Source organism: Lupinus angustifolius, chromosome LG11 (assembly GCF_001865875.1).
Source record: "Lupinus angustifolius cultivar Tanjil chromosome LG11, LupAngTanjil_v1.0, whole genome shotgun sequence".
Taxonomy (NCBI): domain Eukaryota; kingdom Viridiplantae; phylum Streptophyta; class Magnoliopsida; order Fabales; family Fabaceae; genus Lupinus; species Lupinus angustifolius.
The window spans coordinates 7,483,806-7,508,159 of record NC_032019.1 but is presented as its reverse complement, the minus strand read 5'-3'; the positions used below and the strand labels follow the sequence as shown (position 1 = coordinate 7,508,159).

The 24,354-nt window shown below is 34.9% G+C and overlaps 3 protein-coding genes across 7 annotated transcripts; 1 reads left to right on the top strand and 2 right to left on the bottom strand.

Moving 5' to 3' along the window:
• Window positions 1,136-5,275, bottom strand: LOC109359686. Its single transcript, XM_019604380.1, has 5 exons — window positions 4,994-5,275; window positions 3,395-4,666; window positions 2,525-3,289; window positions 1,781-2,013; window positions 1,136-1,334 (listed from the first exon to the last, which is right to left on the bottom strand). The coding sequence occupies exons 1-5, from the start codon at window positions 5,273-5,275 to the stop codon at window positions 1,136-1,138; spliced, it is 2,751 nt and encodes a 916-aa protein (XP_019459925.1).
• LOC109359588 (dentin sialophosphoprotein-like) lies at window positions 14,027-17,532 on the top strand. 3 transcript variants are annotated; one of them, XM_019604292.1, is made up of 5 exons: window positions 14,027-14,247; window positions 14,409-14,487; window positions 15,310-16,290; window positions 16,601-16,775; window positions 17,161-17,270. In XM_019604292.1, the coding sequence occupies exons 3-5, from the start codon at window positions 15,347-15,349 to the stop codon at window positions 17,173-17,175; spliced, it is 1,134 nt and encodes a 377-aa protein (XP_019459837.1). In that variant the 5' UTR covers window positions 14,027-14,247; window positions 14,409-14,487; window positions 15,310-15,346; the 3' UTR covers window positions 17,176-17,270. The 3 variants fall into 3 exon arrangements, with proteins under 3 accessions (XP_019459837.1, XP_019459835.1, XP_019459836.1); XM_019604290.1 differs by lacking the exon at window positions 16,601-16,775 and having other exon boundaries at window positions 17,161-17,532; XM_019604291.1 differs by lacking the exons at window positions 14,027-14,247; window positions 14,409-14,487; window positions 16,601-16,775 and having other exon boundaries at window positions 15,261-16,290; window positions 17,161-17,532.
• Window positions 19,477-22,636, bottom strand: LOC109361294 (ninja-family protein AFP1-like). Of its 3 annotated transcripts, none has more exons than XM_019606723.1 (2): window positions 21,402-22,636; window positions 19,477-20,064 (listed from the first exon to the last, which is right to left on the bottom strand). In XM_019606723.1, exons 1-2 carry the CDS (start codon window positions 22,141-22,143, stop codon window positions 19,634-19,636), a joined length of 1,173 nt encoding a protein of 390 aa, XP_019462268.1. In that variant the 5' UTR covers window positions 22,144-22,636; the 3' UTR covers window positions 19,477-19,633. The 3 variants fall into 3 exon arrangements, with proteins under 3 accessions (XP_019462268.1, XP_019462267.1, XP_019462266.1); XM_019606722.1 differs by having other exon boundaries at window positions 19,477-20,067; window positions 21,405-22,636; XM_019606721.1 differs by having other exon boundaries at window positions 21,372-22,631.

The window sequence follows — 24,354 nt, the reverse complement described above, 5'->3', positions numbered from 1 at the left end:
CAGTCCGTGAACTTCTTACTCAAGTAGTAAATAGCCCGCTCTTTCTTGCCAGATTCGTCATGTTGAGCCAAGACACACCCCAGTCATCCAATACTATTAGGTACATTATCAACGATCGTTCATGTACAGGAGGCATTAATACAGGTGGGTTTAACAGGTATTGCTTAATTTTTTCAAAAGCCTTTTGACATTCTTCATTCCACTTGACGGGCTTGTTCTTCCTAAGGAGCTTGAAGATGGGCTAACATGTAGCTGTCAACTGTGATATGAATATGGAGATGTAGTCTAGCCGACCCAGGAAACCTCTGACTTCTTTCTCTGTTCTCGGAGGAGGCATCTCAGTGATAGCTTTCACCTTTTCCAGATCGACCTCAATGCCTTTCTGACTGACTATAAAGCCAAGAAATCGACCTGACTTTACCTCGAAACTACACTTGGCGGGGTTCAGTTTGAGGTTATAATCTTGCAATCTTTTGAACAACTTCTGTAAGTTTCCCACATGCTCCCCTTCAGTCTTTTTTGCATATCATGTCATGGAAAAGAGCGACCATGGCACGTTGGTATGTGGCCATGGCATTTCTTAGACCAAAGGGCATAACCTGATAGCAGTAGGTCCCCCATATTGTGATGAAAGTGGTCTTCTCTATATCCTCTTTTACCATTTTGATTTGGTGGTAACCAGAATATCCGTCCATGAACGAGAATAGTGCATGGTCTGCCATGTCGTCCACCAGTACATCTATATGGGGTACTGGAAATTCATCCTTTCGGCTTACCTTATTGAGATCCCAGTAGTTAACACATATTCCAAGTTTCCCCCTTTCTTTGGTACAACGACCACATTTGCCACCCATTTGGGGTACTCCACAACTTTTATGAATCCAAATGTTAACCATTTTTGGATTTCGTCTTTCACCCTAAGAGAGAGGTTTGGATTCATTCTTCTCAGTTTCTGCTTGACTGGTAAAGACTAGGGTTTCATAGGTAATTTGTGATCCACTATACTACGATCTAGACCCGACATATCGCTATAAGACCAAGCAAAGACATCCTTATACTCATGTAGTAATTTGATTAGCTTGTTCCTTTCACTCGGATCCATCAAAGTGCCTACTTTGATCTCTTTCTTGTCATCCTATGTCTCTAGATTTATTAGCTCGATAGGCTCATCGTGAGGTTCAATCTCTCTGCCCTCATGTTCAACCAATCTTAATAACCCAAGAGATGTTTCCCAATCGTCTTCACTATCTTCTTCTCCTACCAAGTTTATAGGATGATCAAAGTTGTATGAATGATTGTTAATATGGTCATTATTTTCGGACTCATTTTCAGATCTGCATTACAATAAGTCAATGTCAGTTTTTATGTTGATTTTTTTTTGTGTTTTATTGGTTTTTTTTTTTTGTGTTTTTGTGGAAAGAAAATTAGTAAGAAATAAAGGGTGAAAACAAAAATATAAATGTCAAGGCTAATGTTTGTATGGTCTGATGCTATATGATACGAAAATTGCAAATGCATGAATTTTTTTATTGAAATTGTATCAATACATAATGAAAATGAAAATTCAATCTTAAACAAAGAAACAACAACATCCAAGAGCCCTATGAATGGCTAATAGAGTACAACACTAGATTACTTGTCTTCCTAGAAGACTGATGATGATGCCTCGACTTGAACCCAGTTGGTGAGAGTGGTGCTTGGGGTGCACTAGGAAACATAATCCTCTGACTGAATTGAGCATTCCCCTTCAAGCATGGACACCGATCCCTAAGACTCAAACCCTGCACTAACGAAATTTGGCTTGGTGTGTGGAATAGGGAAAACTACATTCTTATACTCAAACTGCCCCATGTGGGCCCACCCTTTCCTTTTTGCCTCTTCCTTTATCCTTGTCTTGTCGGCTTTGGTTGGATTATACCCCAGACCGAAGCGACTCTTGTTTCCCATGGGCATCATTATGTCCTCTACTCCCTGCCCATGTTTGCCTAGGCCTTTCCCTGGATGGTATCCTTCCTTAATCATAATTAAGGCTGTTTTAGATGGATGTGGCTAGTGCTGGAAACGAGTCGAACCAGAGTTCAACTCGGTTAAGCTCGATAAGGATTGGCTCAGCTCGAAACTCGACTCGAGTTATTTTTTTAGCTCGAATTCGACTCGGTTAGAGTTCATGAACTGTTCGATTCAATTCGAATGGTTCATTTGGACAACTAAAATAATTAATTAAAATTTGAAAAATACTTCAAAAGGTTATATATATATATATATTTTTTTTTATATATAATAACAATATATATAAAAAATAATGTATGAGTCATAAAAAACATAAAAATTAGTTTATATATATATATATCGAGCTAGCTCATGAATCTAACGAGTCGAACTATATACAACTTAAGTTCGGCTCCTGTATTTAATGAGCTCAATTTCTAGCTCAAGTTCAGCTCATTTGGTTCATGAACCAAGTTTATCGAGCTAAAAAACGAGTCGAGTTTCGAATGAATATCGAGTTGGTTCGGTTCATTGCCAGCCCTAGATGTGGCCCTATCATCGATGCTTCTTCTACAAAGGTGGTGTTAGCAATTTCCAAAGCCTGGAATGAGGTTTCGAGTACTTCCTCGACTGCTTCAATATACAGGGTATCAAAAGGCCTAGATACCAGCATATCCTCTTCACCCATTATTATCAACAACTTGCCATTAATGATGAATTTGATCTGTTGGTGTAAGGTTGAGGGAACTGCTCCTGCAGCTTGGATCCATGGCATACCTAACAAACAATTGTATGTTGGGTTTATGTCCATCACTTGGAATAGAATCTGGAAAGTACAAGGCCCAATTTTTATGGGCAATTCAATTTCTCTCATGACCTCTCTCTTGGACCCATCAAATGCCTTAACAATCATGGCACTTGGCCTCATATGCGAGTAGTTGACAGGGAGCCTAGACAGTGTTCTCTTAGTCATCACATTCAAAGATGAACCATTATCTATGAGTATTTTTCCAATCACACAGTCTTGGAACATGACAGAGATGTGGAGAGGGTTGATGTGGCCATTCCCTTCGCGAGGTATTTCCTGATCGCTGAAGGATATAAAATTGTCAACAGCAATGTTATTCACGATGCCCCCCAGCTTATCTGTAGTTATGTCTTGACTGACATGGGTCTGATTTAAAATTTTAAGTAGCACATTCCTATGAGGCTCCAAATATATTAGCAATGAAAGTATGGATATTCTAGCAGGTGTGCGCCTTAACTGATCGACCACCTTATATTCGCTTTGCTTTATAAACTTCAGGAATTCATTGGCTTGCTCATTAGAAATCTCCTGACCATCTTTCAACTAATCCATGAGCGATCCTTCTTGGCCAATTTCAGGGATTGCTGGAGCATCAACCTTCTTTTTCCCCTTATAGATGGTGACTGTGTTTTTCCCCGTCTCTAGAGGTCCATAGACTCTACCGCTCCGGGTAATTCTTCTAACTCCGACGACATTGGTTACCTCTAATGCACGTCCCGGTAGTGTGATGACCTCACCGCTATACCTCCAAGGTACTGCTTTGTCAGATTCATAGGGACGTGGGTGAGGTATGTCTATTACTATGGGCTCCATTTTTGTGAGATATGGGAACCATTGTGGTTGAGCCAGATCTAGTGATATACCCATTGGAATACTCAATATTGGTTCAAATTGAACCAATGTTGGAATGAATGTTGTTATATCATCATTGTCTTCAACTACATTGACTTCTGGGCATGTCGACCTTCTCCCCACAACCATCAATTTGGTATCCATCATCTTTTGTAACAACATTTTAAATTTCGCACAATCCTCAATTACATGGCCTTCTAAACCATGCATCTCGCAACATCCTTCACCCTCTTCAGTTTCTTTTACAACCCCAATCATACCCTGGTTGCACAATTCCTTGAAGATAACTTTCATCGAGGTGTATATTTCGGACACATCCTTAAGGAAATATTCCTCCTGGACCTCTTCAACATCATTCACCCCATGGTTCCCATGATTTGGCAGAGGATTGTTACTGACATTTGGCGTTGATTGTCTAAAGTTGAGCCATTTCGAGTCGATGAGGTGTTGTACCTTAAATTTCAAGGCTCTGCAATTCTCTATGGAATGCTCTACTATTCCATAGTGGTATGCGCATGAGACATTAGGGTCGAACCATGGCCCTGGATTTTCAGGAATTCTTCCCGAAATTGGAGCTATAATCCTTTCTCCCATAAGGTATGTGAATATGTCTGCATACGGCACATGGATAGTATCAAACACTGTTCTCTTATCTTGAGGTGTATATCCCCGATTTTGGGTGGTAGTAGTGTATGTGTTGTTTGGGGTTCTTGATTGCTGATGTTGATAGTTGTTTGTGCGTGAATGATATAGATAATTGTTGTTTAATTGCTTCTTAGAGTCGTTGGATATAAAATGTGTCTCACCTTCTTTCTTCTTCATAAACCCTAGTTTTTTGGTATTTTCTTGGTCATCTATAATCTTCCCACTCTTGATCTCGATTTCGATCTTCTCCCCCACTCCTATTAGAGCGTTGAAGCCAGAGGCCATAACAACTACTAGGTGATCGTAGTAGATATTTTGCAGAGTGTCAACAAAGATAGAGATTTGTTCCTCTTCTTCTAGCCTTGGAAGCACCTAAGAGGTCAACCCCCTCCAACATTGTGTGTACTCTTTGAAGCTTTCTTAAGGCTTCTTGGACATGTTCTATAACTGTGTCCTGTCAGGTGCAACATCTTTATTGTATTTGTATTGTCGAACAAATGCATTAGACGGATCCAGAAATGTCCGAATGTTGGCCTTCTCAAGCCGAATGTACTAGTTCATTGTTGCCCTAGCCAGACTATCCTAAAAGCAGTGGATTAGCAGCTTGTCATCTCCATGGTATGCTGACATTTTCCGAGCATACATATGCAGGTGGTTGTTTGGGCAGGTCGTCCCATTGTACTTTTCAAATTCCGGCACCTTGAACTTTGGAGGCAGCACCACATCCGGCACGAGACACATCTCAAATGCATTCTTAAGGTCCGAAAAACTCGCTCCCTCTATTGCTCTAAGCCTCTCCTCAATTAGGTTTAACTTTTCTACTCCAGCATCATCACCAAATTGGGCCACTCGGGTTGTCTGCTTATGGTGAGTTCTAGAATTGTGTGGTGCAAACTTATTAAATGCAACCCTTGGAGGGGGTTCGTAAGTGGGGTCTTCATCATGCCCGTTCATGCCCGCCTGAGGTGTTGGTTGCTCCATATGATCATTAGATTGACAATGTGGTTCATTTAGCTCGTCCTCATAAAGTGGAACATAATTAGGGGCATACGATAGAATGGCCACTTCGTTGCTTCTTCCTTTTGTTGGATCATACCAGCTCCTTGACTAGAGTTGCCCGTAGGCAATTGAGCAGGATTGCTCTGTGGTCCCACATTGACAGTTTGAGTGCTCTGTGGTCCCACATTGATAGTTTGAGTGCTCTTCCCTTTCTCACTTTGTAAAGCCTTCAACACGTTGAACATTTCACTCATTTGTGCTTTAAGCTCTGTTAACTCGGACCTGTTGTCGTCACTTGTTACAGATTCTGCCATTTTCTTTGCTTGAAACCGAATGTTATATTGGTGCTTTGAGGCAATGGTGGCAATACCTAATCACAAGAAACATTTAACATTGAGATTAGTTTATTTGAATGCTTTACCTGGCTTGTAGAGAGACCCTTTAATATAGCAAAGCACTTCATCCCACATTTGATGATTAGGAAGCACAGTCCCTAGGTCACATGCGGTTGATGACAATATTTAGAGGAAACTCTAGGTTTCGGACCAAGATTGAATCTTAAGACTTGTATCTAGCAGCGTATAAGCAGTTTGTGTCAATTAGCCCTCTTTTTTTTATATGCATATAAGTGATGCCTCTGAGTGAAGATGAAAAGATTCTGATATTTCATTCACTTTTGAAAGATTATACAGAGTAAAGGGAATTTACATTAGACATTTTTATTCCCTTTCCTCTAATTCAAAATCTTACAAGTACAAATAAATATTAGAAATGAATTTATTTGTTGCTTTCCTTTCTCCATCTTCTTAGTTGTCGGGCTACTTTGGAGCAATCAGATAGGAACGCTCCTAATGATGGTCTTCTATTAATATCAGGGTATGTATTGAGTTCACATCTGGTCCCATCAAAAATTTGTAACCAATCATCTGTAAAATTCTCGAGCCCATTAATCATGTCATTGCATCTCCTTTGCCATTGTTCTTTGGCCCATTCAGATTCCATGAGAGTTTCATCCCAACCTGCGGCCCATTCTTTCTATTTATTAACGAGTTCATCATAGCCCCTCATAAGATCCTTCAAATCAGCAGCAAGTCGATCTTCTCTATGATTGGCTCTTTCCATGTCTAACTGATGGTTTGCCACCATCTCATCTCCTCTTTTATGAGTTTGTTCTAGGGTCGCTTGGTAATAATTTATCGTGCTCATTGCTTGGGAAGCCTCTTTCTGACTCTGTTCAAGATCAACCATGATTATCTCGAAGTTTCTTTCAATTTCCTTATTTTCTTGCACAATATTCATAGCAACGCGCTTTTTGGCTTTCAGACGCTGCTTTAGATCATTGTTTTCTCTTATCAAATTGAACTTGTCAGATTTAGAGCACATGCTGGCATAGTCCTTCTTAATGTTGGTTACCTCCTCTTGTAAATTTTTGTTGGACTTCTGGAGCTTCTCAATGTTGAACTCATATTTCTCATTTTGATCTTTTGCCTCCTCTAAACGAGCTTCTAAGAGTTTACATTTTTCGCGCCACATAATTTCATCTGGTGAGGGGCCTCCATTATCTTTAGGCAAGGTTGGCTCTGGCATATAGGTCTTCCCGATTCTCTCGTTCCTCCAGGTTTTGTATTCTTCAGTGTAGAAAGTCTTACGCTCTACCAACTCATTTTCTCCAAATAAGCAGATTTTTTATAAATCCTTCCTTGCTGATTCTACAGCCCCTTCAGGAGCTTCTTCATCCATATACCAAAAGAAGAACCCATGCAACTACTCGTCTTTTATCTGATTCATTCCCCATTTCAATTCCCCAAGTACTAGGGTCGGTGTGAAAGCAATGCACCCTCTTGGCCCCATGAGTATCATATTAGGGTTTTCCCCACAAGAATACATGATCTTCCTATGGCGATCATAAAAGAAACACTTGGTTCCGAAATTTCGGGGGGTGACCTCCTTAAAAAGCTTCGCCCATTCACTAAGATGTATTTCTTTGGTGGAAACATTCTTGAACCTCTTGAGCGGATAACAACTTCCTAGATCGTAGTAATGATGCTTGAAACGCGTCATCATCCATATGTAGAGCACCTGAACACAACACGTGATTTTATTACCGTCTCTCAAGTGACACTTCTAGAACGATAGAAAAGACTCAGCAAGTATGGCATGTATTGAGTTGACTTCAAAGCGAATGAACTTGTAGAAAACATTGAACGCTGATTGATCTATCATGTCATTTAGGAAAGGAAACATGACCATCCCATAAATTGAGAGAGCAAAAGCTGGTTTAAACATTTCCCAATTTTGTTGCTCTTCCATTTTGGCAATATGCTTCTTCAGAAAAACTCATTTGAGACCTATAGTTTTGGCATGTTTTATAATACTAGATGGTTCAGGTCGCACCTTTAGAATTTTCTCGATAGTATATTCATTAACTTCCACATGTTTAGTGAACATATATACCCTCAGTCTATCTGGCATTGGTATTTCTAGAAAGACTTCATATTCTTCGATAGTAGGTGCGACATCAACATTTGGGAATTTGAAGATTCTCAGCTCGGTATTCCAATACTGCACCATGGTAGCCATAGCTTCTAGGGCCACACTGTCCACAGGTCTAAGGAGAAGATCTATCAACCTCCAATACTCTCTCACAAACTCTCTTGTATCTCATCTGGTATTTCGGGGATGCAATCAATCAAGAAACCGACATCATTATTGTGCACATCTGCTTTTGAACATTTTCTTGGGCACGGAACACTGGTAGAGACTAGAATTGGTGAGTTTATCTTGTCACTTTGCTATATGAAGACGATCTCTCGAACAAACCTGGAAAAAGGTATGAGACAAGAGTTAGTAAAATGCCACAAATGAATGCATGATAGTACAAGAATTTATGAATGTCAAATCATAAGTGCAAAGTGCAGGCCCTAAGGGTCAAGACCTGTCCACGGGTAACACAACCTTCATTACGAAACATGAATTACCATGATATATTATTTCATATCGTTCGGGTTGAATAGGGACAATGATTTTCTTGTCCCTAGATTTATAAAATTACTCTTGGGATAGGAGGTCCTATTATGAGTATGTTTGTGAATATGTCATCGTCATGATAGAAAGACGTTAAAATAATGATGAAGAGCCAAATAATAAAACAATGATGAAGAGCCAAATAATAAAATAATGTGAGGGTATGAAGTATGCTTCTTGTGCTTCATATGGGTAAGTCCTATGATTGATACAACTATAGGCCACGTTCCTAGGGTGGGATACTAGGGCATGACTAAAGTGGACACCTCGACAAGTTCTAGACTCCTAAAAGGCCACCAAACTGAATCCCTCTCACAAAGGAAAAGGGAATCCAAATATCATAAGTTAAAAATGGGAGGGATCAAGCCCCATCGAGCGTCTAACCTATGATATTGGTAACAGTCTAATCGGTTCATCACGCCAATACAAGATTAGGCTCTAGGCCAGCATCGGCAAGGCATATGTCCCTCCTAATCCTAAAAAGGATATCTTTAATACCCGAGTATAGGGCATATGTGTGTGCAAAGATATTGTGTACTTACGTGTTGCATGTGAGAAGCATACAAACCTTTTTTTAGAAAAAACCCCCCAACACTACAAAACGAACTCAAAAACATATATACATAAGCACAATTAAATATATATAGAAAAGGCAAGAAGAAAAAAAATAAGCTTTAAGGGGTACACATAAATTTATGCAATTAGTTGTTTCAGGCCTGACTCTCTTAGGAAGTCTCTAGTGGAGTCGTCAGTTGTCGCGCTCCAATTTTTGGTCTAACACTGGTCACGTGATTGATTTGGAGTAACCACCACATTTTTGCGGTCAAAATGTAGAAAACCCTTTTGATGCCCAATTATTGGATATATTGGCCTTCGAACTAGAACTTTGGACTCGGGAGTCGGTTACGGATCGGGGAAGGTACTAGCACTCTGTCCGCCTGTTATCAAATAGTACCCACAATAATCGCACGAAGCTAGATATATTCTAAAGCTTGTTAAATCAATTTATTATTTACAAAAAAATGTTTTTATTTTTTTATATTTTTGTGTCTGACAAGAGTTTGTCCTGCTTCTACGTATCCTTGGGTGCAATTGGGAAATCAAGACTACGTAGTTTTTGGATAGAAAATGCTTGTGTGTTGACTGATTTTAGTTAATGAAAAGTGGTTTAAAAATTTGTGAGACAGTTGTAAGTAGATAGAGTTAAAAAGGACGATAAAGTTCAACTCATATCGTTTACCCTCATAAAAAAAAGAGGCAGTAGGATAGTCGCTCACCGCTTTTAATTAAATAGTATACTTCGATAAGGGTTTGACTTATATCGTCTTATCCATATTAGCGAGAAAGAAGAGGCAGTAAGATAGCCGCTCACCACTTTCTTACTAACATGATAGAAAATAGTACCCAAATTGTCAATTGATAAGGTTAAGGAGGGAAGTACAACTTTGCCCTACATCACTTTACCCATTTTAAATAAAAGAAGAGGCAATACGACAACCACTCACCTTTTTTTATTAAATAGGGTAATGAGATAAGGGCTTGGTATATATTGTCTTATCCTTATTAGAGAGAAAGGAAAGGCAATACGATAACCGCTTATCGCTTTCCTACTAACAGGATAATAAAATAATATTCAAGTTGATACTTTTTTTCTAACCTTAGCACTTGAAAAAAAATTCTCTTATTTAATTAATTTTATGAAAAATTTATTATTTCAAAGGTTTACATCATAAAATACTAATGATTGTGGCTCTCGATTATTTCAAAGATTCATGTCATAAAATACTAATAATTGTGACTCTCGATTATTTCAAAGATTCATATCATACAATATTAATGATTGTGACTCTTAATTCAAGTATTAAATATAATTTCAAAAAAATAATATCTTATTTATTGATGGTTCAAATAAATATGACATATTAATTATTGACGATTTTTTTTATATTTACAAGAAACGATATTAATGAATAGTTGATTACTTCATTTTGAAATTTGTCAAAAATGAATCTTTTATTAAAAGTTAGGGTAAGACTTTAGAAGATAAGGACGACACTGACCATCTTCCGACAATCTCATTACCCTAGAAAGAAGAGGTAGTACGACAACAACTCACCGTTTTCTATTCGAAAGGGAAATGAAGATATGGTTTGGTTCGTTCACCGTTCTCCCAACTTCTTACCTTAAACTCTATTTTTACGCTCGAGTAAAATAGAGCCATTGATAAAACATACATACTTTTGTTACTTTATTATGATAGCTTAATGAATTTACAAGTGACTGCAAATATAAAGTATGAAAATAAATTAAATATACAAATATCAGCAAATGAAATAAGAAATAATTAAAACATACATAAACAAACAAGAAATAAACAAATGAAACAAACAAGCCTAATACTCAAATAGATACATTAGTATTCTTAAATCATCATAGTAATAAAACTACCAGTAGATACACCAAACAAGATAACTAATAAATAAATGAAAATATAATATAATCTAAACCGGAAATAAAAAACTACAAAAAATGAAATGGCCGGAAACGAGATAACAATGAAAAGAGAATGGGTTTCATTGCTTGAGTTTGAAATACCCTTTCACTAAGCTTGTGGTTCACCATAATAATGGGTGTGTAAAATGAATATGAGAGATAACAAGTGTAGTTAAATGAATATGTACATCTGACAAGATTAATTAGCAAAATATGTGTATATGACTGTGAACATTAACAAGAAAATACAAATAATAGGAGATAGTGAATTGAAACAAGAAAATGACGTCATAATATTGCTTAGCCAATGAAGGATAGTCACTAAGAAATGATAGTCACAAAGAAAGAGATTGCTTATATTCTTGTTATATGCTTACTTCTAAAATCTTCCTTTTCTTTTTTCTCTATTTCATATGCCTCTTATCTTCTCCTTTTTTTGTTGTAGCTGCTGAATAGGATTTTTATTTCAATGCGGGGTTGAGTTTTTGTGTGTTAGGATAAAGCTACTTAGGGTGGATGATTATGGATAATGTTATATTTTTTAAAAGCTGCTAAGTGTGTAGGGCTAGTGCTAAGTGGGGTTATTTATAGTCTCACTTAGATTTGGGGTTGAGGTTAATGAAGAGTCTTAAGGTAATTACTACCTTGTCGTGTGAGTGTTTTTAATTGTGACCCTGAACTTCCTTAAAATTTTAAAAAAGACCATGGAAGAAATTGGGTATTCACAACCCATATAATATTAGAAAACATTTATTTAAATTTTAACTTATTTAATTATTTAAAATATGTATATCACTTGATATTAATGTAATACTTTTTTTAACATATTTGTTATATCCAAATCGACCAAACTCGTAGATCTAATGTCTTGTGTATGAGCTAAATATATGATGTCAAGTCCATTTATATGACTTTTAACTTAATCTATTTATTAAGTCTCTCATTTATACTGAATTTCATTTCCTAACACAATATAATTTGTGACATTATTTTTATATATAACTTTTGGACACTATAAAAAATAATATTATGTCAATTTATTATAATGATAGTATATACTCGAGTTCATAATGAACTTTATAGTCAAAATATAATCATATTATAATATATGATTATCATTCTTTACTTTCTATATGAGGATCATTTATATGTTCATTATCAACATTTTTATTGTCAACTAATACAAGTTAAATTTGATTATATCGAAGTCTCTATTGTAAATAAGTATGACATCTTTTAGTTTTTTTGGTAAAATTTATTGTTATGTTTTTGTGGTAAAAGTTAAATATAATTAAAAAGGGAAAAGTGAAATATATATGATTTAACGTTTCTTCCCATTTAATTTTATATACTATTTTATTATTGTGCTTGAAACAAATTTTATAAAATAGGGCAAATAATATAATGCTTCATTTTATATATTATTATTGTAATTTATAATTATTTATGTTACAAACATTACTCTATTTTTTTCAAAGTTTATAACACCGATATTTATTATCTATTTTTATTATAAGTTCATAATATCATTATGTTGTAAAACAATTTTTACCTGAGGCTTATTACAAAACTAAAGCTTCCAAAAAAATGGGTAGTCCAAAATCGCATGGGTAAGCCCACAAACCTGGTTTTAATATAGACCAAGGGCTAAGCTATAAAGCATGGACCAAATATGGTACCCATAGGCCATGCCCTATGAATATTCGAGTTTTGGAGGATTAAACCAACAAGATCCGCCCATTTTGACATATCTAACTAGAATAACATCTTATTAATTGGTATATGTTTAATGAGTGAGGGTTCACTTACTTCATCCTAACCATAAATTCTATGGACATCTAATAGTTTAGATCTATTCACTAATTCAAATCATTGGATTTCTCTACAATTGAGGTCTAGGATAATGAGTAAGTGAATGAATCCTCATGTTCATAGTTATAAAAACCGTACCGTACCGGCCGGTTCAACCGGAAAACCGGTGAATCGGGCCTCTAATCGGTACGGTATAGGTGTTGAACCGACCAAATATCAAAACCGGTCAAAACCGGTGAACCGGCCGGTATTTTACTAAACCGGTTGGTTTATACACATATATATATATATATATATTTTTTTTTTAAAACTTAAAAACCCATTACAAGGTGACCTATCTTTCCAACTCTTCTTCAACACTTCAAGGCACATGTTTCCAAAGCATACTTATATTACACATTTTGGTTCCTAACATTCGTGTGTAATCTCAGTGACATTTGTGTAATCTTGGAGTACTGTTTGAAGATAAAATTTGGTAGAAAAATATAATATTCATATAAGATAACTTTGATTCATTGATGTTAAATGTTAAAACTCTAAATTTATTTGTTTTATAGAGTGGGTTGTGAAGTTATGTCATTTATTTATATTTTGTGGTTGCTAAGTGATACTTTTGGATTGATATATATTTTTAATTTAGACCTTGAATTTGTTAAAGACTTAAAATTGTTTATTTATGTGAATTTTGAGTATATTATAAAAATGGGTTATAAATTTGAATATTTACCTATTTGGAATTTTTTTGTTATAGGTTTATATATATATATAAATATAAGTAGGTATGTCCGGTTTAACCGGCATGCGGTTTAATTACTGAACCACTGGTTGAACCACTGTACCACTATACCAGTACCCTGACCGGTTTGATAACTGGTACGGTTTTAACAACACTGCTCATGTTTAATACATGAAAAAAAATCAGTAGTAATGAAAAAAATATCATTTTATCAATTATTCCCCTTATTCAATTTATTAATTTAAATGAAAAACAAATTAAATCTAACTAAATTAATATATTTTAATTTGTACGTAATAAAATTCTTCAAATAAACTTATAATTTATACAAATCAATTTCTTTCACCTACCATACTCAACTTATAATTTATAAATCAAATAAACTATTCAAAATATATAATTCATAAAAAGGAAAAGAATATGAGAAAATAAAAACAAAATGTTAAACATTTATTTCCTTCCAAATATCTTCTTTAATTTTTATTCAGTATCTTTTAAGATTGTAAGAAGATATTAAATATTTATAAAAGTAAACAAATTAAAACTTAAGAAAAAAATATCTTATATAATTAATTAACCTGCCACAAACCGTTGGATATTTAAAAATCATAGAGATTCTTAGAGATATGGCGCGAAACTCGTCGTTGTTCACATAAAGGAATCGGAAATTCCCGAAATTGTTGCAACGCTTCTTTCATCAGATTCCCTCACAAAACCCTAATTTCTCATTTCGCTTCCCTTTCTTATCACCATATTCGTTTGTTTCTTCTCTTCCACACCATAATTCAAATTCAACCCAATTACTGTTCTTAACTGCAATCTTCATTCGTCAACATCGAGATAATATTTCTGGACACGAATCAGTTTTCATATTTATGTACATTTTTAGGTACCATTCATAATTCAAAATCAATAACTTGTGTCTGAATTCTACTAGGACTTTGGTTTCTGAATCATGGTGGTTTTATAGTTTGTTTCAATTTTGATAAAAAAGTATATTTAAAAAAAATTGGAAATTTTATTTACATGTTTTTATTGTAAATTATATAGATTGGAATTGGGACTAACGGATTTCTGATTGAATCATGAAGCTTCTGGGAAATGGAATTTAAGCATCATGGCATATTGTGTAATTTATTTTGAAATTTGTTTTTTCTTTCTCTATTCATTTGATATATATATATAATTTTATATTTTTCTATTTTATATGTGTGTTCTTGTGTTTGAAGCTGTTTCTGATATTCTGTGGGCCATGGATGAATCAACGTAGAATGCTTTTGAACAAATGATTATCTTGACCTGAATTGATCAAATTTAATGAAATTAGCCGTGTGAGAAAGAGAGAAGGTAAAATAATAGTCGGATAACAATCAATTTGATAGCATTTTATGTTCTTGTATTATTGCTATGTATGATGCAAATGCATACAGGAATGAATGAGAGAAAGGATTGGTTTTGAAGCTCTAGAACATGCATCAAATTTTGATTTTTCAGTTTTTCATGAGGTGGGGTTGGCCTACCTCCACCATGGTAAAAAGTAAAAAAAATGTCATATAGTCTACTGATAAATATGCACAAAAATATTTAGCATTAGGTGCACAGGTATGTTGTTTTTTGCTAGTGTTTTCTGTATGAAGAGTTGGAAGTAATATGTAATTCCATATTTTCACAGTTTAACTGTTTGATTTGGTGTAGAACTCATTTGTTTCTCCTTCATTGATTTACTAGAGCTGGTGTGATATAACAATCCTGCAACGCTTTTCTTTATATAATTTGCTTCTCTTTATATAATTTGCTTCATGTACTCGACACTGAAATGGGTGAAGATATGATATTATTACCTTCTTAAAGTCAAGTAAATGATTTAATGAATTTTTTTTTTGGAACAGGACATGATTTAATGAATTTGGGACAAGGCAGATGAAGTTTTAAGCATTCAAAACCCATGCAGGGTTATCAAATGGGAAGAAAGCAGTAAATGTTCATAAATGCATACGGTAACTATGCATACAGAGAAATATGACCATAACATGAAAGATAAGCAGGGGGAGATATTTTCAGAAGCTATTTATGACAGTGGAAGCAGTAAACATTCTGATTTGAACTCATGTGTAACAAATGGAAGTGGAAGTAGTATTGATTCAGAAAGGCAAGTAAATATCATGACTGGAGATGAAAGTGGTAAGAATAATTACTCTGACACACGTATCAATGGTTCTAAAAGCGTATCCGTCTCAACCAGAAGGTCAAGTTCTTCCTCTTCATCTGAGTCATCATTAGATGGTTTTTTTGTAATGGATACATTGAACTTCACCACATCCAGTGCATCAACATCAAAATCTAGAAAAGATTATGTTTCTAGTAGCCATAGCTCTTCTAAATCCGAAGATGATAACAGCGTTCTAGTTCCCACCTCAACATTTCAAGTTTCCAATGTGACTCACAGCCAAAAGGGTTTTCCACCAACTTCAAGCCCTTCCATCCAAGTGATGGATCGATCTGGAGGATATGATCCTGCTAGGATTCCATCTGCGGTCTTCCATAGAAATTCTAATCCATTGGAATGGAGTTCTGCTTCTAATGAGTCATTATTTAGCCTTCAGATAGAGAACAATAGCTTCTCCAGAGAACATATGTTTGGTGAAGTAAGCATGTCACCAGAATTGACCAAATCTGGTGAGATGAATTTGTTTAGCCGAACGTCGTCCATTCTAACAGAGGAGGTAGACACAGCCAGAAAGAGCGCCGATGTTGAGAATCCACAAACAAACAAAACATCAGATAACGCTTTCAAGTTAGAAGAAAGGCTCAGTGAAGACCAGAACGAAAGTATGAATTCAGATCATGCTGCAAGTTCCAAGTCATCCAAGCTCAATGTGTCTAGTCTTTCCCATGATAGTGAAAACAGCACACACTCTTTTGCTTTTCCAATGTGAGTCCATCTTTTTCTGTCTTTTGAGCCTAATCCATTTTATTTTTTAATCCAGATGCTTTCTTTATCCTGCTTGTCCATACCATGTTATAAAATTGAACTAAGGAAGAAAATATGTATATATCCATGCGGACATGCTTATGTCTGTCTACGATTAGGTCTTGCACTTGTCTTCTACAAATAATTTAGAGACAGGTACATGTCCACTATTTTCTGTGACCCATGCTGAAGCGCATGTATAGATATATAAAATCCCAGTGGCCAATGCTATTAACCAATCAATGAGGAATATACCCTTTGTGCATTGCAGAAAGAAGCATCCACGGTCATTGTGCTACTATTCTAATTGTAGCTGGGCGTTCTGTTATACATGTCCAACCTGCTGCCATACATGGCCAAGCTGTAAGTGTTCTAATTGTGGGTGGGCGTTCTGCTACAGTTGGAACTTTAGCTATACAAAAGGCTGTGGTCATGCCTCCACCCATGTCGTTTGGTTCTCTTTACCTACGTGAAATTTTAGGCATCAAGTTGAAAATCTTATACCTTTTTTTGGTTTATGCATCTACTATCTTGGCGCTTAGTGATCATGAATGAGGTCATGGGTTCAACTCTTGGAAACAGTCTCTCCCCACGCAGGGATAATGCTTCTACATCTACCCTCCCCGGACCCGTGGGAGGTGCACTAGGCTGCCCTTTTTATGCATCTACTATCTTTACTCCTTTTTTATCATAAGTATGTTCTTGTTTTATGTTTTGGATTTTGAACATGCTTTAAGACATTATGAATGCTCTGAGATTCTCAAATAGTTCTTTTAATTTCAGCTCAAACTGTACTAGCATTTTGACTTCAATCTTTTGGAATTCTTGCAGTTTGACAGAAACTGAAAGAAATAGTTCGGCAAAGACAGATGTTCCTCACCGGAAGTCATATAAACAAGATTCACAAACTACTAGCAACTCTTCTGACAGTAGTTGCAGTTGTTTTCAACGCAAAGAAGCATCTGAAGTGTCTTCCAAGTCAAGTTCCAATTGCTGCAGTTGGTTCCATTGCTTTTCTTGTACTTGCAAGCCTTCTTGTTCAGGGTGCAAATGTCGCTGCTAATGTAGTGAGTTCTACAGAATTTTTTAGATGCCTCTTTTGTTATAGTTACTACCTTCTTAGAGTACAAATTTTGTGTTGACACATTAGAGTACAAATTCAAGAAACAGTGGATCAATTATTCAAATAAGTTGCTTTATCAAATGTGGTCTATTTTTTGGTAAATAAGTTGTTTGATTAGCTTATAAGCTACATCACCTTGTTAAGTGCACTTTCTGTATCAATTTTTATATAAAGTTAAGCATAAATTAAAATATAATCTAATATTTAGTTAAAAATAAGTTATCTATTTACTTAAGAATAAGTTAAAATATAATCTAATAAGCTACTTCACCGTTTTCACTTTTTTAAAACAAGTTATCTATATACTTAAATATGAAAAACAAGTTATCGATAGAGTGAAATTTCCCTTTTCTCCTTTACTGTCCTATCCCCTTGTGAAACAATTAGCTATAGCTATCTCCATATATTTGGAATGAACCAGGGACTAATTCAGACTTCATCAAAGACAATTATTAATTAAGGGTAGAACAATAACTCAAAACACACAAAAAATATTCCTTCTATATTATTATTATTTTTGGTTAAGGGGTGCATACAAGACAAACCCCTTTTGACATGTTACTCCCAATGTTTGGCTAAACTGCAATTCACCCCTTCAATAATATAAAGATTCATTATACAGTCAATATATTATTCATCATTATATTGTTTATAATTAAATAATGATTAAATATAGATGGAGATAATGATTAAATATAGATGGAGGCTAAATACAGTTGGAGTGTAAAAAAATTTTACATCATCAATGTATACATCTTCCAAAACATTTTAGTCATTTATTTTTATTAAATAATTTGATATTTTACTTAGTGAAACACATGAAGCAAACAGATATGTAGTGTTCAACTTGTTTTCCAGCCTTTTCTTTTTCAGCTACCTTTTTTGATGAGTTTGGATTTGGAAAGAAAGACACGCGTCTGCTTAGAAAGTATATTATTTCATATTCATGCTCAAATACCAACATGCCTTACTTTGCAAGATTCTTAAAATCTTGTCATCCTAAGATCACCTATAAAGTTAGGTAGCATCCCTTGTAGATGAAAACCTTCCTTTGATGATGAATCTTTTTGTCTCTATCTTACTTATTATTATACAAATTAAATCACACAATGATAATGACCTTAGGTAGGTTTCATATTATTATACAAATTAAAACTGGCTCTATCTTACAAACCTTGAGCAAAAGAGACCAAGAAGTGTTGTGATGAGAAAATGTCCTCCACCTTTAGAATTCTCAAATCCTTGATTGAGATATTATTTATATATATCATGACAATCTATAATGAAGATGGGACAAATGAATTTTGTGCTCTTCAATAATCAATGAGGGGGAAAGTGACACGTATAGTCAACTTCAGTATCAAGTTAATGGGTAAAAATAATAATCTAAAGTTAAAAGTTTGGTCCCAGCACAACTTAGTGAGAATTAGTTTTATAACATGGTGAAAGCAATAATATATTGGTGGAGGGAAACAAAAAAGTATTAAAAATATATATTTGATCTCTTAAAAGTGGTAAAATTAATCTTTAGAAGGAAAAAAATCAGACTCCCATCCTTATTATATAGGTAGGTTTGATAAGAATATTCTTATCCGAAAAATTGTTATGACTACTTGCTTGAAAATATTGCACTTTTAACTAAAGATGATTATAAGAGAAATGACAAACTGCAAATTATATGATTGCATCTATCAAAGAGAAAAAACTTCCAATGACTGCAAATTGCATGGCAAATTCCTCGAGTGACTATTTCAAGAAACGTATTATTACAAGTTGTAACTCAAAACCCTAAACTCTAAAAAAAAAAAAAAAGTTGTAACTCAGTAGTTTTTTACACTGCATTATTTTTTGGTGATTCAAGTTATTCAATTAGCCATTTACATATCAAAACTCCAGAGTTTCTTAAACAATTCTTTTCTTTCACTCTCATTGGTGACATATTGATACATATATCAATAATATCCTTCAAGTCTCCCATGCACTTGGCCACATGGAGGAAAACAAGTAAATGGAAACATCATAAAGATGTCAAGTTGATGAAACTCTAATATTCCCTTCCAAACCAAGCAAGTGTCAACATATAATAATGTTTCATTCAAGAGCTTAGAAAAAAATGAGTCAAAGGCTAAAGAAGATATCAAAATAACATTCCATCTCTTCAACTAACCTATGTTACAACCCCTAAACAAAGGGAGCAGCAGAAGGGTTAATAACAATGTGCCTATGTGGGTTAGCTACATCACCACCACCTGCATGCTTAACGAACTCTGACGGAGACAGAAATTTTCCATGACATACACACATTATTGTCACTTCTTCCCCTTTACCATATTTATATAAGATTCCCTCAACTCTTCTTCCATTAGGTCCATTCCCTTTTGTAAATACACAAGGCATGTCTTCCATTGAGTTTGTCCCAATTTCTCTCCCGGTATTTTGGGCAGGAGGGAGTGGTCTTTTAGATGGATTCTCCATCTCAGCAACTCCGGAAGTTTTGGTGATATTTTCATTTGTCTTTGTGCTTGATGAGCCAACAGCATCATGACCGCTTCGCCGTTCCTGTAATGACTGATTACTAGCAGGGCTTCTTGTTTCTCCACAACTGCTTGGTCCTGTGATGTTGACAGAAACTTTTAATAAAATAGTAACATATTCCCACAGCACTAAGTTATTGTCAAACTTGACTAGCTCACTCAACAATTTCAGTGGATTTACATGGCAGCCACTCAGATACAACATATATACACCCGAATTTCCTTGATAAAATTATATATCCAAATGATCTCTAACATAAACCTTACCCTGTGTTCCTCCATCCAAATGATACATGACATTAACATGTTGTAACGGCTAGCTGCAATGCCTTCAAGCTAAGCTTACGAATTAAGATTGCAAAAACTCGGTTTCTAATCCCCCCAAACAGTTAAGATTGGACCATGCCCTTAGTAAACATTTAAACCTTTAGTACACTAACAGATCACGTTGGAGGAAAGTCAAGACATACTCAAATATAGTGGTAATACAAGTCTAAGCCTCACACGAAAGTAGATACTTTTTCCCCATTGATGTCACAATTAATTATAATATTGTACTTCTAATTATAACATTCAGCAATCATGCACAAGCATAACTCTTGAGAGACAAAAGAATGGTACACCCAAGGGACAAAGAAAGTTACTACCATGTAAAAAGAAGAAAAAGAAAGCCTCAAAATCTAAGTTTGAGATGCAAAGAATAAAATGTGATGATGAGCTTTTAAAATGATTGTTTCAATAAAATAAAAGAGGGGCTAATGCATACAAAGTGAGTTCACCACCAAGGAAAACATACAAACAAACAAAAGTGCCCGGAGATTGTCATCATGGAAATTTCGGAAAAGGAAAAGCCCCAAAAATAGAATGTTTGTTAAGTAAATCAATTTTAGTTAGCTCGAGTTCAATGTGCAAAAAATATCACTCTTGAATCTTACTAAATATTTAGTTCACTATGAGAAACCATCCATAATTCTACATCAGTCTTATTCACCACAGTGTTTTTGAAAAATTCAACAGAGGAAATGTAGGAACAAATGGCGCAAGAAAATAAATTATTTTATGCCCTTTCCTTGATCAGCCTTGTTAGTAACCAATTCACATAACCCAGAGGAACTTTGAAACAAGTAAGCCATAAATACAACCTGTTTATAAATACCAGAAATCAGAATGTGTCCCTATCAAAGATCAATCATCATGCAGTCATAATCCAATACTACAAACCACAATTACCATTTACCACAAACCAAACACTACCATACAAACTAAAAACAAAGCAAAACCTCAAACAGCAATCAACTCCAAACAATACGAGGAAAGTAATTTAACAACCAAAAAGTACTCATGTTATAAGGCAAGTAAGCTCATAATTGAACCAATTCAGTTACCTAGAAAGGGCCTACTCTCCATTTCAGACACTGAAGATGAGCTTCCACCTTGGGAATCAACAGAACCCTGAGAAGATGGCTGTGCAAACAATCCTTGAAAACCAGCACCACCAATTTTTCCTTTTCCCAACACATCACCAAGAACAACTTGTTTTGCCACCATCCCCCAAGGTGGTGGCCCCACATTTCCAGAACCACCAAACCTATTCAACCCCACTGTTGTTGCTACTGCTGCACTTGAACCCTCTACTTCCTCCAAACCACCACCACCACCCGCGCCAGCAGAACCTTCTCTCTCCGGCTTGGAAATTCTCTTCTCGGACCTCCTCCTCTTGGCCTCCATCCGCCGCAGCGTCTGCAGCTCCTTCCTCTTTCTCAACTCCTCTTCTGTCTCTACCGGCAGAGAGGATGTCCTCATGAGGAGGGGGTGTGGCGTCGCCATCATCAGTGATCGCGACACCGCGCCCTCTCCCTCACGAAATAGGGGCATTGTCCCCACAACAGAAGAGGACCTCATGAGCTTGTTGCTCTTATATGCAGCATACTTGTCAACACCAAATTTTCCACCTAATGAGAGACCAAGGTTCAACTCAACCTCTTCCTTATCCTCTTCACCATTCTCTTCTTCTAGAAGTTGTTGGTGATAAAAATTCTGATGCTGATGTTGTTGATGATTATGATTATGATCATCACTAACACCAACACCACGACTAGTGGTACTTGACATGTTAAATATTTGAAGCAGATCTCTAGGGTACTTACCCTTATCCATCTTCACATATACAGGATTATGATGTGATTATGAATCATGATGATCCATCAAAACGTCATAAGCTAGCTACTATTCTAACCCATGTATAAAGAAGCAAGTTTTTCTGGTTGTGATGATTCAAATCAAAACCAATGAAACAAAACATGCTTCCACCTTATCAAATAATAGAGCACCCCAACTCAGATTGAATATAAAAGAACGTTTTTTTCCACTTGGGTATAATAATAATGAACAAAATTGAGAAAAGAACAAATTTTAAACAATGAATAGTTTAATGAATTTTTAGGATGAAAAGAAAACAATCCCCGAAAAAAAGATTAAATTTTTTTGTACCCTTTTGTCAAAGGAAGAGGCTGATGCCAACCCAGAAGAGAGAAAAAAACCAAAGGGGGAAAGAAACGGAAGAAGAGTGGAAAAAAGAGGGGTTTGTGTTGTTTTTGGATGAAGAGGGAGAATAATATTTAGTGGATGACGAGAATACCCCTGGGTGTGAAAAGAAAAGAGAGGGTAGAAGAGACAAGTTGAGATTATAGAAGAGACACGTGGTGCAACTGACATGATTTTTCACTGCAAAATGTTTGTGCTTTTGTTTTGTGGGTCGTTGTCAACAACTTGTCTCTGAGGAAACACGTGTCGTAACGTTGGTCGAGGGTGGATAAAGTCACCACGTGTCGGTCAAATCTGGAACTGGATAAGTGGACTCAACAGTCTCCTTATTTTCCTCCATTGCTAAAAAAAACACTATTTTTAAAAAAGCAACTATATTTATTTTGAGAATAATGTATCTCCTCTATCCAGTACAGATATGTGTATTATTTTGTTTATTTTTAAAAATATTTTTATAAAAAATGATGAAACATGACATGTGTCATGATTTCACTGGCAGGAAAAGATAACTTAGGGTACTTATCCATTGTTTCAAAAAATGTGTCATTACATATATCATCATCTCTAATTGATTAGAAAAAAATTTATTATTTAATTTAAAAATATTTTTTCAATCAATCATAAGTTGATAGTATATACAATATCACAACTTATGATATAGTAGATATGCACCCTTATTTAACAAGCAGATCAATCAATTCTTCTTATTGATAATAGTGTAATATCTATTAGATTCGAGAACGATTAATATGTTAAAAATTTGATTCATATAAGAACACTTATTGCGAGGGGTAAAACTCAAAAAGAACGAGTCCTTACCCAAAAAATATTGGTAGTACAAAAAAAATAACTCTTACTAATCAAGAGTGAAGATTCATTTTATCAAACAAAATTTCCAAAATACCAATTTACCCTTAAAATGTTAGAAAGACAAACTAGTTCTAGAAAATTATGAATTTGATTTAAAAAGTACCATAAAAAGAGTTTTAATATCTAATTTGATCAAATTTGTGATCTTTGAACAACAAATCAATTTTTGAATGAGCAAATTGATAAAACAAAAAGACATTAACTAACAAGACGTTAATTTAATGATATAAGTTTTTCTATATCATCATAAAGACAAAAGAAAACATGATTTAATTTTTATGTGCAACATTTATTGGGAGAAATAATCGTGAATCTCAAAAACAATTAATTCATTATCGATAAGATGAGGATGTGTTACAAAAAACCAAAGTATTGGTCCCAATTCTGAAATATAAGTGAATTCAATTACTTTGCATTATTATTTAATACCACTTTTTTATTGAAATAATAAAAAAATTCATAGCGGAAAAAGATGTAGGCATTATGGTGGATGATTTTTTATATTATTATTATATCATTTTATTATTAATATTTAATTCATAACTATTAAATATATTTATACAAATAAATGATGAATTATGTGTTAGTTCATTTAATTGTGAGTAAATTTTTGGAGTGATATTATATTTTTCTAATATAATGACAATCTTAAATATTTTTATATTTTTTATTAAATCTTCGCTTTTAATTAATTTCTATAATATATGTGAAAATTAATTGTATAAAATAAGTAAGACTTGTGTGGTACTACTACTTAATTAAGGGCACCTGATTCATGTTGGTATTTCTACTTTTGTCCTGGAATTGCTGCGGTGCTGTTTGGTTTCAACCTTGGGACGTGTCGCATTGTGGTGGTAGGGATATATCCAAGTTGGTCAACACTCAAGTACTCCACTTCACTCCATTTGCCCAACACTGTTTTTATTCATGAGCTGTATCTCAATCACTAAAATA